Source organism: Triturus cristatus, chromosome 1_2, assembly GCF_964204655.1.
Source record: "Triturus cristatus chromosome 1_2, aTriCri1.1, whole genome shotgun sequence".
Taxonomy (NCBI): domain Eukaryota; kingdom Metazoa; phylum Chordata; class Amphibia; order Caudata; family Salamandridae; genus Triturus; species Triturus cristatus.
The window spans coordinates 584,120,375-584,134,654 of NC_140580.1; the positions used below are offsets into that span (position 1 = coordinate 584,120,375).

A 14,280-nucleotide genomic window follows, 5' to 3' on the forward strand; every position below is an offset into this window, starting at 1 on the left:
CTGGCCCCTAAGACCAACGGCCGTTACAGGAAGTGCTGGGGGACTTTTAGGGGCAGGATGGGATTAAAGAAGGGCCAATGGGCCCAAAAAAAGGAAATCCTAGAATTCATCGATTGGGCTTTCCGGGAAGGGAAGTCAAAGACCTGGGCTCAAGCGCATTTAAGTGCAATAGCGCACTACACAAAGATGGCAGGGCGGGAGGACCCAACAAGGGCGTTTGAATGTCGAATGGCTATGAAAGGGTGGAGCAGGCTACAGGGGGCACCAAGGGACGCCAGGCGCCCCATCCATTTCAGACTACTACAGGCGATGCTGGGAACCCTGGACGGGATATGCTCCTCACAACATGAAATCACACTATTTCAGGCAGCATTCGCAGTAGCATTCTTCGGGGCATACAGGGTCAGCGAGGTGGTAGCCCCTTCAGTGGTGGACTCGGGAGCGACATGCATACATAGAGAGGAGGAAGACATGCAGGATGGGCACATGGACATACTGCTACGGAGGTCTAAGACGGACCAGACGGGCAAAGGGGTATATGGAACAGGCTGCACTGCACGAAGGACGCTGTGCACTGCCCAGTGTGCCTTCTAAAAGGGCATCTAGAGAGCAGTCGAGGGAGGAAGGGGCCACTTTTCCAACACTGGGATGGGTCTTTTCTCAGCCGCTTTCAGTTTATAGCGGTAATGAGAAAGACCATAGACGTGCTGGGGCTCCCCGCACGGGAATATGGGTCACACTCATTTAGAATTGGGGCAGCCACCACGGCGGCAGAGCTGGGCTTGGGCGGGGGGGTAATCAAGGGGATAGGGCGTTGGGCATCCGGTGCTTACAAGCGGTACATACGCCCAACAATGTACTAAGCCCACACCTCCCCCCCCCACCCCCCATGTTTTTCCAGGTCCGAGCGCTTCACAAAGGAAGGTCTGGATCGTGGGGCACTCTTACGTGACGCGGGCGCAGAGGTGGGCAGCGGCCAGACGGGACTTTGGCGGAATATGGCTGCGGGATACCGACATCGAATGGTGGGGGCGTCCAGGGATGAGATGGGAACAGCTGCTGCACACGGTGCGGGACGCGCTACAGCGGGGTAGCAAGCCAGACGCGGTGGTGGTCCACCTAGGCGGGAATGACTTGGCGGCAATGGGGCGGAGGGCGCTCCTCGAAGACATGCAGAAAGGCCTCACGGCAGTGGCACGCATGGTACGCCCCGCTGACATAATTTTTTCTGAAATCATAGTACGGACCACCTGGCGGGGGGCAACTGACCTGGGGGCGGTGGAAAAGTCCAGAAGAAAACTCAATATTACGATGGCGAAAGTATGCAAGGCCAACGGCTGGGGTTTCGTACGGCATGGGTTCATCAACCTAAGATCCCCGGGGTATCACAGGGAAGACGGAGTACACCTCACAGGGGTGGGAATGGATATGTTTCTGCTGAATATTGTGGGGGTACTGGAGCAGAGGGGTTTCCTATGATAGTAAGTCGAGGCAGGCGTCGGTTGGGGGGGAGCTCCCTCTGATCGTGAAACCATAGGGAGCGTGGCGGTACTAAACTAACAAAATTACCAAACAAAAGGGAAGAACTCAGTAGAAGATAGATGTGAGGCTCTCACAGGGCCCTGGGGATGCCACACGGCAGGGGCAGTGAGCGAGCCAAAGGGCGGCACGCCGCCAGCAAAGTTTAGAGGTAATGCTCTCCCATGATCCTTGGGATGCCTCACGGCAGGGGCTCAGAAGGAGACAAAAAGCAAAGGACCCAATCGCAAGAAAATAGAGCAGATGCGCAAGAAAAGGCCCTTGGGATGCCAGCCGGCAGGGACCTCTGGGCGAGGGGAGGGCCCACGAAAGGGCACAGGGCGAGCGGGACGGCACTTGCAGCCCGGACAGGTCCAAACGGAGACCCGCCAAATCGGTAGCAAGCTGAAGCCTAGACCCGGAAGCACAGAACGCAAAAAGGGTCCCCTCCTCGCCTAGGTGATTGCTAGAACTGGGTCAAGGACAATAATAATGCAGCATGTACATAACCACGATCAATGTGATACAAATGTGTAAATTGTTATCATGCTAATAAAACTGCGACCTTTTCAGGCACCCAAGAAAGTTGTCAGTGGTGTTTTAGGGTAGCAGAGCGGAGCTAGACTGTACAAGGGGGGAAGCGGGGAGGGGTGACTCGCCACCTGGAGGGGGTTAGAACCCGGGCCGGGTAGGCAAAGCCGGACCCATTAGAGGCCCGGGTCAAAACGCCATCCGGGGGCGGCAGCCCTCCCCCGCCCAACCCCCTCCGGAAATTTACATGGGGACTAGGCCAACGCGGCCAGGATTGGCCCTGGGGGCACGGACAAGCCCCCCCCCAATCAGGTGGGCGAGCATAGGGGCCGGGGGGGGGGGGATAAAAAGGGACGAAGGTCTCGAGTGGAGTTACAAATCCCCCCCCCCCCCCGAGCTGAGGATGAAGAAAGAAGAAACCCACCCACCCACACCTAAGAGTCAGGCGTCGCAGCTGCACGGTGGAGGGTAGCGGAACTAAACTAACAAAATTACCAAACAAAAGGGAAGAACTCAGTAGAAGATAGATGTGAGGCTCTCACAGGGCCCTGGGGATGCCGCACAGCAGGGGCAGTGAGCGAGCCAAAGGGCGGCACGCCGCCAGCAAAGTTTAGAGGTAATGCTCTCCCATGACCCTTGGGATGCCTCACGGCAGGGGCTCAGAAGGAGACAAAAAGCAAAGGACCCAATCGCAAGAAAATAGAGCAGATGCGCAAGAAAAGGCCCTTGGGATGCCAGCCGGCAGGGACCTCTGGGCGAGGGGAGGGCCCACGAAAGGGCACAGGGCGAGCGGGACGGCACTTGCAGCCCGGACAGGTCCAAACGGAGACCCGCCAAATCGGTAGCAAGCTGAAGCCTAGACCCGGAAGCACAGAACGCAAAAAGGGTCCCCTCCTCGCCTAGGTGATTGCTAGAACTGGGTCAAGGACAATAATAATGCAGCAAGTACATAACCACGATCAATGTGATAGAAATGTGTAAATTCTTATCATGCTAATAAAACTGCGACCTTTTCAGGCACCCAAGAAAGTTGTCAGTGGTGTTTTAGGGTAGCAGAGCGGAGCTAGACTGTACAAGGGGGGAAGTGGGGAGGGGTGACTCGCCACCTGGAGGGGGTTACAGCTTGAGAGAAAATTGGTACATTGCGACATAACACACTACAACACCATAAGAGACCAAGGTTTGAGCGGGTTCTTTCCCTGTGGGCACTGTAAGGCCTGTGAAAACAGCTACATGGGAAAAGAACTCACCACAGAGGGCGGTACTAAGAAAAAGATCACCCAATTACTCACATGTAGCACACCCTTTGTTGCATACGCATTGGAATGCCCATGCAAACTGAAGTATATTGGCAGCACCAATCACCCGGCCAAGAAACGTGTACTAGAGCACATGAGGGCGATCAGTAATATAGACCAATAATACCCAGTAGCACGTCACATTCAACAACACCATTACTTGAACAGTGCCCTTTTAAGTTACTTTGTGATAGAACACATCCCGAGACCACCCGAGAGGGGGGGTGGGGGGGGGGGGGGGGGGAAGATAGGGCACGCAAACGGAGACAACGCAAATCCAAATATATCATTGTACTCCAGACCAAAAGCCCAGGTGGCTTAAATCTTGATGAAGAGTTACGAATACATTTGCATGTAACCTAAGTTGCTCTTTACTCCTCACTTACCTCCTTTTGCTTCTAGGAAATGCAGCAATGTTTATACATTTGTTTTTAACTACTTATGCATAATTGATTCTTTCACTTGTATCTGTTTTTAACACCACTTTCTCGTTCCCTTATTTCACTGCAGGAGGAAAGGAATGGACCCACACTACTCCGGTAGTTCACATTCACGGGTACCCTAACCTTTTCTTCAGAGGCACATGGCGACGTCAAGTCACTTCAGTCAAGAACATGCACCTTGTGGTTTGATTTAGTTTTGTCTATTTTTTCCAGTCTTATGTATTTTTGACCAGTGTTTTTAATGGGCACTGTCCCAAAATGTGACATTATTTGTGGCACTAGATACAACTTTACATTGCGTTGTGCGTGTATACCCGTATTCGTTGTTGGGCACTGGCCCCTTATTACTTGCTACACTCTGCATAGGGACACACGTCACCTACATGTTCCCCCGTGACTTGCTTCTTATGCTACTGTCTTAAATATTAACATCTTTAATTTTACAGGTACAATTTCACTGTGGACAGTCCTTTCCTGTGGTCAGGGGAGGGATTTTCTCTGTTATAACTTATCCCCATGGCCAAGTTCCAGTATAACATTGGTAGGTAGCTGGCATGAGGGGGCAACTATCAACCAGAGATAGATATCCTGTAACTAGTATATATGACTGGAATTCTGAGTGTTTACTCAATTCACTGGATTTTATGGTTTCACTTTCCCATCACTTTTTTCACAAGGTTGCATATACATATAACCTAGACTTTGCACCATGCATTGGAGATACATACATACAAACACACACAACGCGCACACACACACACACACACACACACACACACACACACACACACACACACACACACACACACACACACACACACACACACTTCGAAAACGTTTACTAGACCCGCAGGTCTAGTGACTTTAATAATCAACTTGACCTAATTGAAATGCTCTTGACCCCTAAACTGGTTTCAAATGATGTGATCATGGGGAAATCTTTTAATTCACTGGGCCGCCATTTTCTTCATTATCACATATGAGAGCACCATTAAATATGTGAGATGAGCATGTCTGCTGAGCAAAAAACTCTTTTGTTTGATTTAATAGACTAAACCATTGCTCCAAGTAAAGTGTTCTGATTTGTTTTGCTCCTATTTAAATCTTTGCATCACACTTCCTAATTACAAATCAAATCTGCTTTCGTAATCCATGATATATTTTGAAATATTTGTAGTATTAATTTCCAGGCTATTTAAATGTTATGTGTTAGAAAAAACTGACATCTTCAGACAGCTCACTTGACAAAAACCTCTAACTGTAGTAATAGAATGAAAAATAAACTCAGTTTGCCTTTTTACTAATTGCTGCTTTAAAAATGGATATTTGACCTCTTTCCTTGAGCAGACAGAAATGTGTCTAGATAAAAACAAGATTTAATGGCATCTTTATTGCTCATTAACTTTCTGAATGAACAGAACACCTTTCCTTTCCAGCTTAAGTTCACTCGCCAGAATAGACTAGCAGGTGCTAAATACAGCTCGACCTATGAAATATGATTCACCATTGCGAATAGGCGAGAAGTTTTTTTGAGGATATATATAAAATAATTAACAAGAACCTGTAGAATCATAGCAAGGCCTGTGAGGGGTTGAGCGCCACGCCGGACAAGATCACCAGCTTTTCCAGTGATTGCCAAAGCGTGTGGTATCAGCAAGAGCTTTACTTCATAGCAAGATGCATTTTGGCCATCGCTGGCCTGTGAAAAAGGCCAGCGATGGCCGAAACGCACCTTGCTATGAAGTAAACCTCTTGCTGATACCGCACATGCTGCAGTGTGAGCGTCTACTTCCTTACGAGTGAGAAGTAATTGGTGGTTCTTTTGAATATATGAATATATACACACACATATATATAAATATATATATATATATATATATATATATATATATTTTGAAAAAAACATAGGTTTCAGTCCTGATATAGTTAGGAATTAGCATTTATAGGTTTTAGGGGTGTTATAGTTAGCTGGACATTTCACTCGAACAAAACCATTGAAATTCATCTGATCTAGTTAGTTGTACTAACTACATCTCGCGCACCCGCAGTCCACTGCTGATGACGTCACATATTACATCATTCATGACATGGTCAGTGACATCACTGTGGGACCCCCTGAGCAGGCCTAGGGGGTCAGGGTGTTTCTACCCTGCCCCCTTTTCGCGTTCTGCGCCTTTTTTGGGGGGGTTTCTTGTGCCTTGGTTCTACCGAGGCACAAGATGGCTGCCAACACTTCCTGATTCAGAGTGTTGACAGCCAATTAAAATTCAGCTCGTGATCGAGAGGGTGCGCGGATACTCCGACGCCATAGATATATATGTACTTTTAACTCTAATTTTCTCAGGAACTACTGAACAGATTGACACAATTTAAGCAAAAGGCACGAGTCTGAACTGAGGACTACCTCTTTGCCAAATTTGGTGTAATTCCGTTCAGCAGTTCGGGCTGGAGCTGCGGCCAAAGGTCCTATGGGAAAATGCATGGGGAAAACGCGTTTTGGGACCCCCCCCCTTTTTCTCGGACCCCGCTTGACGAATCACCGTGAAACTTTCAGGATAGGAGCGGACCGGAGCTGGCCAAAAGTTTGGAAATTTTCGCGAAGATTCCTCAATCGGCGCCAAAGTTATTCCAAATAGAATGTTGCGGATTTCCTATGGAAAATAGGTCCTAACTATATCTACCTACTGGCGACTGCCAGTAGGTAATATATATATATATTCCCAGACAATGACCTCCTTCCCAGCCACAATGCGAGGCGCACACTGGTGGTTAGTTTCAAATTTCTTTATTCTCCACTCGACAACACAACCGACAAAACTTAATGAATATTCTTCATACATATAGCACTTTGATTTCACTGTACATTACCCTTTCTTTCCAAATTTATAGGCAATCAATCTGCAATATTCCACATAACCCGAAGTTACTTGTTATAGGCAAATGCCCCAACGGTATCAAATATCAGTAAAATATTTTATAGATATATATAACTATATATATATATATAACTATATATATATATATATATATATATAACTATATATATATATATATATATATATATATATATATATAACTATATATATATAACTATATATATATATATATATAACTATATATATATAACTATATATATATATATATATAACTATATATATATATATATATATATATATATATATATATATATATATATATATATATTCACTGAAAAAACCATAGGTTTCACACATGTTATAGTTAGCGGAAATTTTACTGATAAAAAACCAATGAAATTCCCCCGTTATAGTTAGTGCAGGCAACTATAACTCACGCGACCGCAATCCTCTGCTGATGCTAATACTGTATTTAGACACTTATTTGCCCATGTCTTCTTCCATAAATTTTTAGCTATACATATATTACAAATATTTTTTTTTCATAAAGACACATATGTCATCAGCAGAAGATTGCGGTCGCGTGAGTTATAGTTGCCTGCACTAACTATAACGGGGGAATTTCATTGGTTTTTTATCAGTAAAATTTCTGCTAACTATAACATGTGTGAAACCTATGGTTTTTTCAGTGAATTTGCAAGGTTTTTTAAATGCTAATTCCTAACTATAACGTGTGTGAAACCTATGGTTTTTTCAGTGAATTTGTACGTTTTTTTAAATGCTAAGTTACTTTACGCCATTCGTGGCGTGCGCGCCCACTTAACACAGTTCGTTCCGTGCGCGCACGGTGCGCTTCGCGCACCGCGCGCCCACTTTACGCAGTTAGTGCCGTGGGCACGGTGGGCCCACGTTACGCTAGATGGGCCATGTACGCACGATGCGCTTCGCGCACCGTGCGCACATGGAGGACATATGATGCACTTCGTTTTGAAATGTAATATTTTAATTTTTCACACATGTTATAAGCCATGCACAAATGGTGCCCTTCGGGCACCATTTGCACACGGGGTGGGGAGAGTGTGGATAATTTTTTTTTTTTTTATATTTTTTTACCGTACGCGTACAGTAAGCGTAATCGGCGAAATTAGCGAAAAAATAAAAACTCCGTTTTTGGCCTTGGGGGATCTTTGGGGACTCCGTCAACATGGCTAGGTGTTTTGGAGCTGTCCAAACAGCCCCTTTACATGTTTTTGTGCTTTGTATTTTAATCCACACTCTCAGTGCGAGAGAGAAAATGGCGGCCGCCGCTTCCTGGTTTCGGCCGATTCGAATGTTTACTAAGATCTAAGAGCCAATCAGAATCGGGCTCGCGCACGCCACTGTACGCGTACGGTAAGCGTACCGTAAGCGCACCGTAAGCTGGCTCAGATATATATATTGATTTAAAGGCTATTTTCTCAGAATCTACTGAACAGATTTACACCAAACCTACAAAAGGCACTTCCTTGACCTGAGGACTACCTCTCTGCCAAATTTCTTGTAATTCTGTTCAGCCGTTCGGGCTGTAGCTGTGTCTAAAGGTCCTATGGAAAAATGCATGGGAAAAACGCGTTTTGGGACCCCCCTTTTATCTCAGCCCCCGCTTGACGAATCCCCCCGAGACTTTCAGGGTAGGAGCGGAGCGTAGCGCCCCACCAATTTTGAAAAATTCGCGAGGATTCGTCGACCGGCGCCAAAGTTATTCAAAATAGAATGTTGCGGATTTCCTATGGAAACGTGGTCCTAACTATAACTACCTACTGGCGACCGCCAGTAGGTAATATATATATATATATATATATATATATATATATATACCTACTGGCATAGAAAAAGTGTTTTTTGGCGTGCTTCATATCTTCATGAGATTTTCTAAAAATCGTGCCCCTGTAAATCTTGTGTGCATGGAAAGTTTCGGGGTGATCCATCAAGCAGGGCCCACAAAAATTGTTGGACAAAAGAAATGTGTTTCCGATGTTAACTCTCAGAGTCTTTAGACACGTCTGCAGCCCGAACCACTAGACAGAATTACACTCAACTAGTCAGGTAGGTAGATTTTGGTGTGCAGATTACGCTTTCAGTTATTTGGTGTCAATCAGTTTAGTAGTAGTTGAGAAATTTAAGGAAATTCAAATTTGTATATCTATGATCGCGGCTAATTCGCGAATAATAACAAGCTCATGCAGAGATCTGCAGAGCTCTGACTTGCTGCCAACACAAGAAAGTGTTGGCAGCCATCTTGAGCCCTTCCCAGGCCATAAACAGCCCGTAGACCACCACCTTCCCAGGGCCAGCCTGTAAACAACGAAGGAGGGGTGCCATGTGGCCCCTGCTCTTGGAGCACAAGTAATAGCCCTGGGGACAGCCACCCCCCAGGGCCTGCTTCAGCTATGTCCCGGGGATGCCCTACCCCGGGACATAACTGAGTGATGTAATATGGGAGGTCATTAGCAGTGCACTGCGGGGCGTAAGTGATAGTTAGCTCAGGTAACTCTATCTGCTAAATTGTACTGGTTTTGTGTAGGAAATATGAGCCTAACTATAACGTCCCTGTAACCTTTGCTTATTTCAGTGAAATTCTAAGGTGTTTTTTAATTCTATTTCTAGTTCTTAACTTTAGTCCCTGTACACTTTGTTTTTTTTCTGAGAATACATTTTAGTTGAGTTAAAATGTCAGTTAAAATGTGGCATTTTAAACTAAAAAACACCAGAGTTAACTGAGGTAGCTATTACTTGTGCCCTCGCTCTGCACAGTGTTGTTAAAATTGATGTCCTTTCAGATACTGCATTGATGTTATTAATAATGTCACAGAACATGTCATGAGTCATGTAATATGCGACCTCGCCCGCCCCATGACAGACAAGGAATGGGACAGGGTGTTGCAGGGGCCGAGGAGGGTACCTCGAAATATGAGATTTCGTCAAATACAATTCTTCGTCTTGCATAGGGCCTACCTAACGCCTGCCGCCATTAATAGGTATTTCCACCGTGTGGATGCCAGCTGCCCCCGTTGTGCGGAAGCTGATGCTGATCTGCTTCACATGCTGTGGGGCTGCCCGGAACTGAGTACATACTGGCAGGCGATACACGGGATACTCCGTCGGTGTACGGGACGGGAGATCCCTCCTGAGTGGCCTACTTACCTGTTGCACCTCTTTCATAGGTCACCCCCGGTCAAGGTAGCATCTCGTTTTATAGACCTGGGGGTCATAGTGGCAAAGCGACTCATCACTAAACGCTGGAAAGCAGACGCTGCGCCACACGTACGGGCGTGGCGCGGCTCTTTTCTAGTCTGGGCCAAGGCGGAGGAGGTGGCACTTCGGAGAGAGGAGACGCTGGGTCTCCGGATGACACCGATCGCATCCCAATGGGGAGAGATGCTGCAGGTCCTGCTACAATCTGATGGGGTGACTCTGGCTGGGGTCGAGGGTGAGCTGCAGGACCCGGGTTAGCTGCGGGGAGGTGGTCCGATCTGACGGGGTGCCGCAGCGCTGGGGCTGATTTGCTTGGATTCTGGCATTCCTGCGCGTCGCAGCTCGGATGTTCCTACACATGACGTTCCTGGGGTGGGAGCCGGGGGGGGGACTCGACGGGAGGGGGGGTTTGAGGGAGAAGGACGCCTGGAATTGAGACAGGAGAGCTGCTGTTAGATGTTGTTTTCGTTGTTCTGTGGCAAGCAGGCCAGTTCCCCAGTTGCAGTATGGATGCGCAAGGCTGTTTGATTATTGATCTGGGGGTACACTGGGCAGCACGCGTCTATAGTGAATAAGGCGGTGACTTGCTACTCTCAACTGACACAGTGACTGCAACAACACGCGTGATGGTAGTGGTCATTACAGACTCACGGGTCACAACTTTAGCCCATACTGATTGCTCCTCAATTGGCGTAAAGTGTTATGCTTATATGTGGCATACTACGAGTCCTTACTGTGTATCAGCTGTAATTATGCTTTTTGCCATTCTGCACTGCATTGTATAATCTTCTTGCTGCAAACTTTAAAATTCAATAAACAGATTTCTAAATAAAAAAAAAATGAGTCATGTAATATGCGAGGTCTTAAACAATGCATTATTACATTTTTATTGCATTTTTACATGTATACTTTTTATGGAAAATCTATATTTCCAAAAAGAAACATTTTTGGATGAAGATGGTGCATTGATAATCAATTTATTGGCGTTTCGATGCATTATAAAGTGGGTCAAATCAACGTTTCCCAAAAGACTGTCATATTAGCAGTAATACTATTATCATTTACCATTCTAATCATTCTAGCAGCTAACTTTTTAAACAATATTAGCATCCCTGAATGCAAAACGCTTTATCATTATGATACAAAGACAACGGTTTGTCTAGTGTCCATCTTATGGACTTTTTTTATGTAATTTTAGAATGAAGTCTATGAAACAGAATAAGAAAAACGGCTAACTGGTTTAAATGAAAATATCACAACCTGAGAAACAAAAATGTGTATTTTATTTGAATAAGCATCTTGTCTTTGTGTAAAAGTACACTCAGTGATTTAATAGAAGTATCCTGGCTAATAAGATCTTGTTTTTTAGTTCAGCTCATCATTTATCAATGTTTGCAACTGTAAATAGCTGGTGTAATACTGAACTATGTGGTATTTATTTAACAAATCAGGGATGGGTAATGCACTGGCCTATTAAAATCTTCTATTTGTAAACACATCATTTTGGAAGACTTACTAACTTTTAAGTGGCAATAGAGAACCATCAACCAAATCTAAACAACCTCAATCTAGCTTCTCAGGACTCTTGCTCATAGATAGTGTTGCTACTGACAAAAAAAATCTTATCCTGGGCTTGAACTAAAAGACTCTGTGTAATTGATTGGTGTGTTTCAGTGAAGTAATAAAGGTTTGTGGGCCAGGGTAGACATGTCCGCAGCAACACTAAGAAGAACTAAAGAACTTAATTTTAATATACAAAAGGAGTCCACCATTAAGCCAACATCCACTAAAAAAAAGATTCTCTAGATACTCTAAAAGAATTTTATTTTTGACATCTCTAAACTTGAATATGTTTATCCATTTAGAACAGATAAAAGATAAGTGTACTCCCGCAATTTTTTAAGAAATGTTACAAATTAAAATATAATACCGTTTTCAGTAAGGCACAATATGCTTATGTACCAATCAGCTGTTAGTACTAAATACTTTCATTTGTTACACCCATTGTAGTTTTACAAAATAAGTTCTTATTCCATGCAGTAGCCTTCAACCTAAAAAACACATAACCATGCTTCAATCACCTGCTGACTTACAGAGTCTGAAAATAGTAGCATTTTGCAAAAATCATTGAATCAAGTATTTTAAAAATAACCCACAATATTTACATAATACAAATACAAAATACCTAGTCATAAAAATCTTACTGGTTTAAATTAATGAGGGTTATTCTGCAATAATGTATCATGGGCGACCATATATCCCTGGACACTGCTAAGTGGCTTGTTACTTACCAACACATGTGCAGCTCTGAAGAGGTAGCTAAATGGATAATATAAGAGGTTAATGAAGGATGCAGCATAAAGATCAGCATATCTCATCACTTGGCTGGCAAAGAGCGTTTGCCGCGACCCACTGCGGAAAAGGCTTCCCATCATCGCGTAACACATGTCCATATCATGGGTCACTTTCTGTAAAGAAATAGTCAAATTAAAGAAATTGAAAGTATGTACAATGTATAACACACTTCTACACCAGCATACACTTCATCTAAGTTAACTTAATTTCCTTCCCAAGTCTATGTTAAAGATGAACTCACTATGGATGGCGGTGCAAATACATTCTTTGCTTGTTTATCAATCTCTTACACTTTCATTGTGACAAGAATTCATACCATATATAATACAACCAATATAAAATGGTATATTTAATTAGCTGCCAAAGTGACCAAATCAAACTGTTCAAAGGCTTTCATGAATCGTGAGCAAACGCAGCAGGATGGGTACTCTTTGATGTTTGGTGGATGCTAACATGACCTTTATCACTTTCATTAACTCCTATTTTGTGACACTTTTATACAATTATGAAATCAATCTAAAACCACGGAATTAACAGCAAAAGAATAAAAACTGCTGGTACAATCTTCAAAAAACTGCCAGTCCATAAAGGATATTATAAACATATTTGGAAAACAAGACATTTTCAGGACTTTACTTACATTTCCAATAAAGAGTTTCAAATTACATACCATTAAAATATAAATATATAATGCAAGTCATGACCTTTGTCTGTTAATGGCAAATTCTAAGCAAATAAACTAAGATTATCAAATCAAACATTTTTTTTTATTTGATTCATGTTTTTGAATAAAGGCATTTTATTTAGAGCATTCATAGTTTGACTGCTGATTAATTTGCAAGTTAACTATGTGAGTTGATATAATGTAAATATGTACATACAGGGGGCTACACTGTATAATCGAGGTGGCAAGAAAAGGTTTAGGGAGGTAGGATTATTTAGCATCATGGACAAAGGTAGGGGTTATCTTCAGAGTAACTGCCAAGAGGAACAAGTGGTGGATGGGTTGCTTCTTCAAGACATGCATTCTCAGCGAAATTGATATATGACAGAATGTTGTTTCAAAGTATTTTCAAGTGAAAGCTTTCCTAGTCATTTCTTTTTTTACACATATAGAATCCCAATTTGACGTGTTCATGCTTCGTGTATTGATTAGGCTACATGAGAGGTCGAACGTTTCAGCTAGGTACAGACCTGTGCTGGTTTGTATCTCCCTGAAAGTGATGTACCACTTTTCGAAGATGATGTAGGCCTGTATAGTACGTTCAGGGATAAAGTGAAATAGAGATATGGCTTTAGGTGAGTAATTTATAAGCCAGGGAGGAGCATGCAGGGCACTCTTCATTTTGGTTAACTGGGTAACAGAAGCATTGGTGAGGCAGGTGTGGGAGGGCCAGACCTTGGATGGCGATTCTGAGTTTGTGGCTGCTTGGAAAGAAATGCAATGATGCTGAGAAATGTTTTCTAATTATCTCTGTTAAGGCCTTTCATGATTGGTGGCTAGCAGATGTTTGTCTTCTGGTCTGCTGGCTTTGATGGAGTTGAAGATGTGTGCAAGGTCTGGGAGTGTCGGTGTTCTGAAGAAGGACAAGCACTGCAAAGAAGAATGGGTGAAAGCTCAGTTACTTTCTGGTGCTATCTGATACTGTCCATTTTTTTTAAAGGTTAAAGGCACTACACTTATCGATGATTCACCAAGGTATTCCGGGGCCTGAAACAATTTTGACATTATATTTTAGGGCTTTGAAGATGTTCTGTGCCTGTTGGATGCTTACACAATGGTGTTCTGGTAGAAAGGATTAGCGGGCATGTGGTTCTTACTGCACAGAAAGCTTTTAGAGTTGATATAGTGGTCGGATCTGTACCATTTTTTTGTGTTTGATGTTGCAATTTCACTACCAGTTAGACCCTGGGTGCACCAGGAGGAGGAGAGCTTGATCTTGATAAGCCCAGTTTCATGGGGGAGGTCAGTGCCAGTGCTGAGGCTAAGGGTAATGTGTGTGTTTAAGAGGAAACGTATGTCTA

The 14,280-nt window shown here is 44.0% G+C and overlaps 1 protein-coding gene across 4 annotated transcripts in view; it reads right to left on the bottom strand.

Moving 5' to 3' along the window:
* NT5C2 (5'-nucleotidase, cytosolic II) overlaps positions 1-14,280 on the bottom strand; it is a 542,012-nt gene that overhangs the window by 54,577 nt on the left and 473,155 nt on the right. For all 4 annotated transcript variants that reach the window (XM_085606647.1, XM_085606643.1, XM_085606637.1 and 1 more), the window contains one exon: positions 12,192-12,368. In XM_085606647.1, coding sequence (XP_085462773.1) covers positions 12,192-12,368 — 177 coding nt within the window. The remainder of the gene's footprint in view (positions 1-12,191; positions 12,369-14,280) is intronic.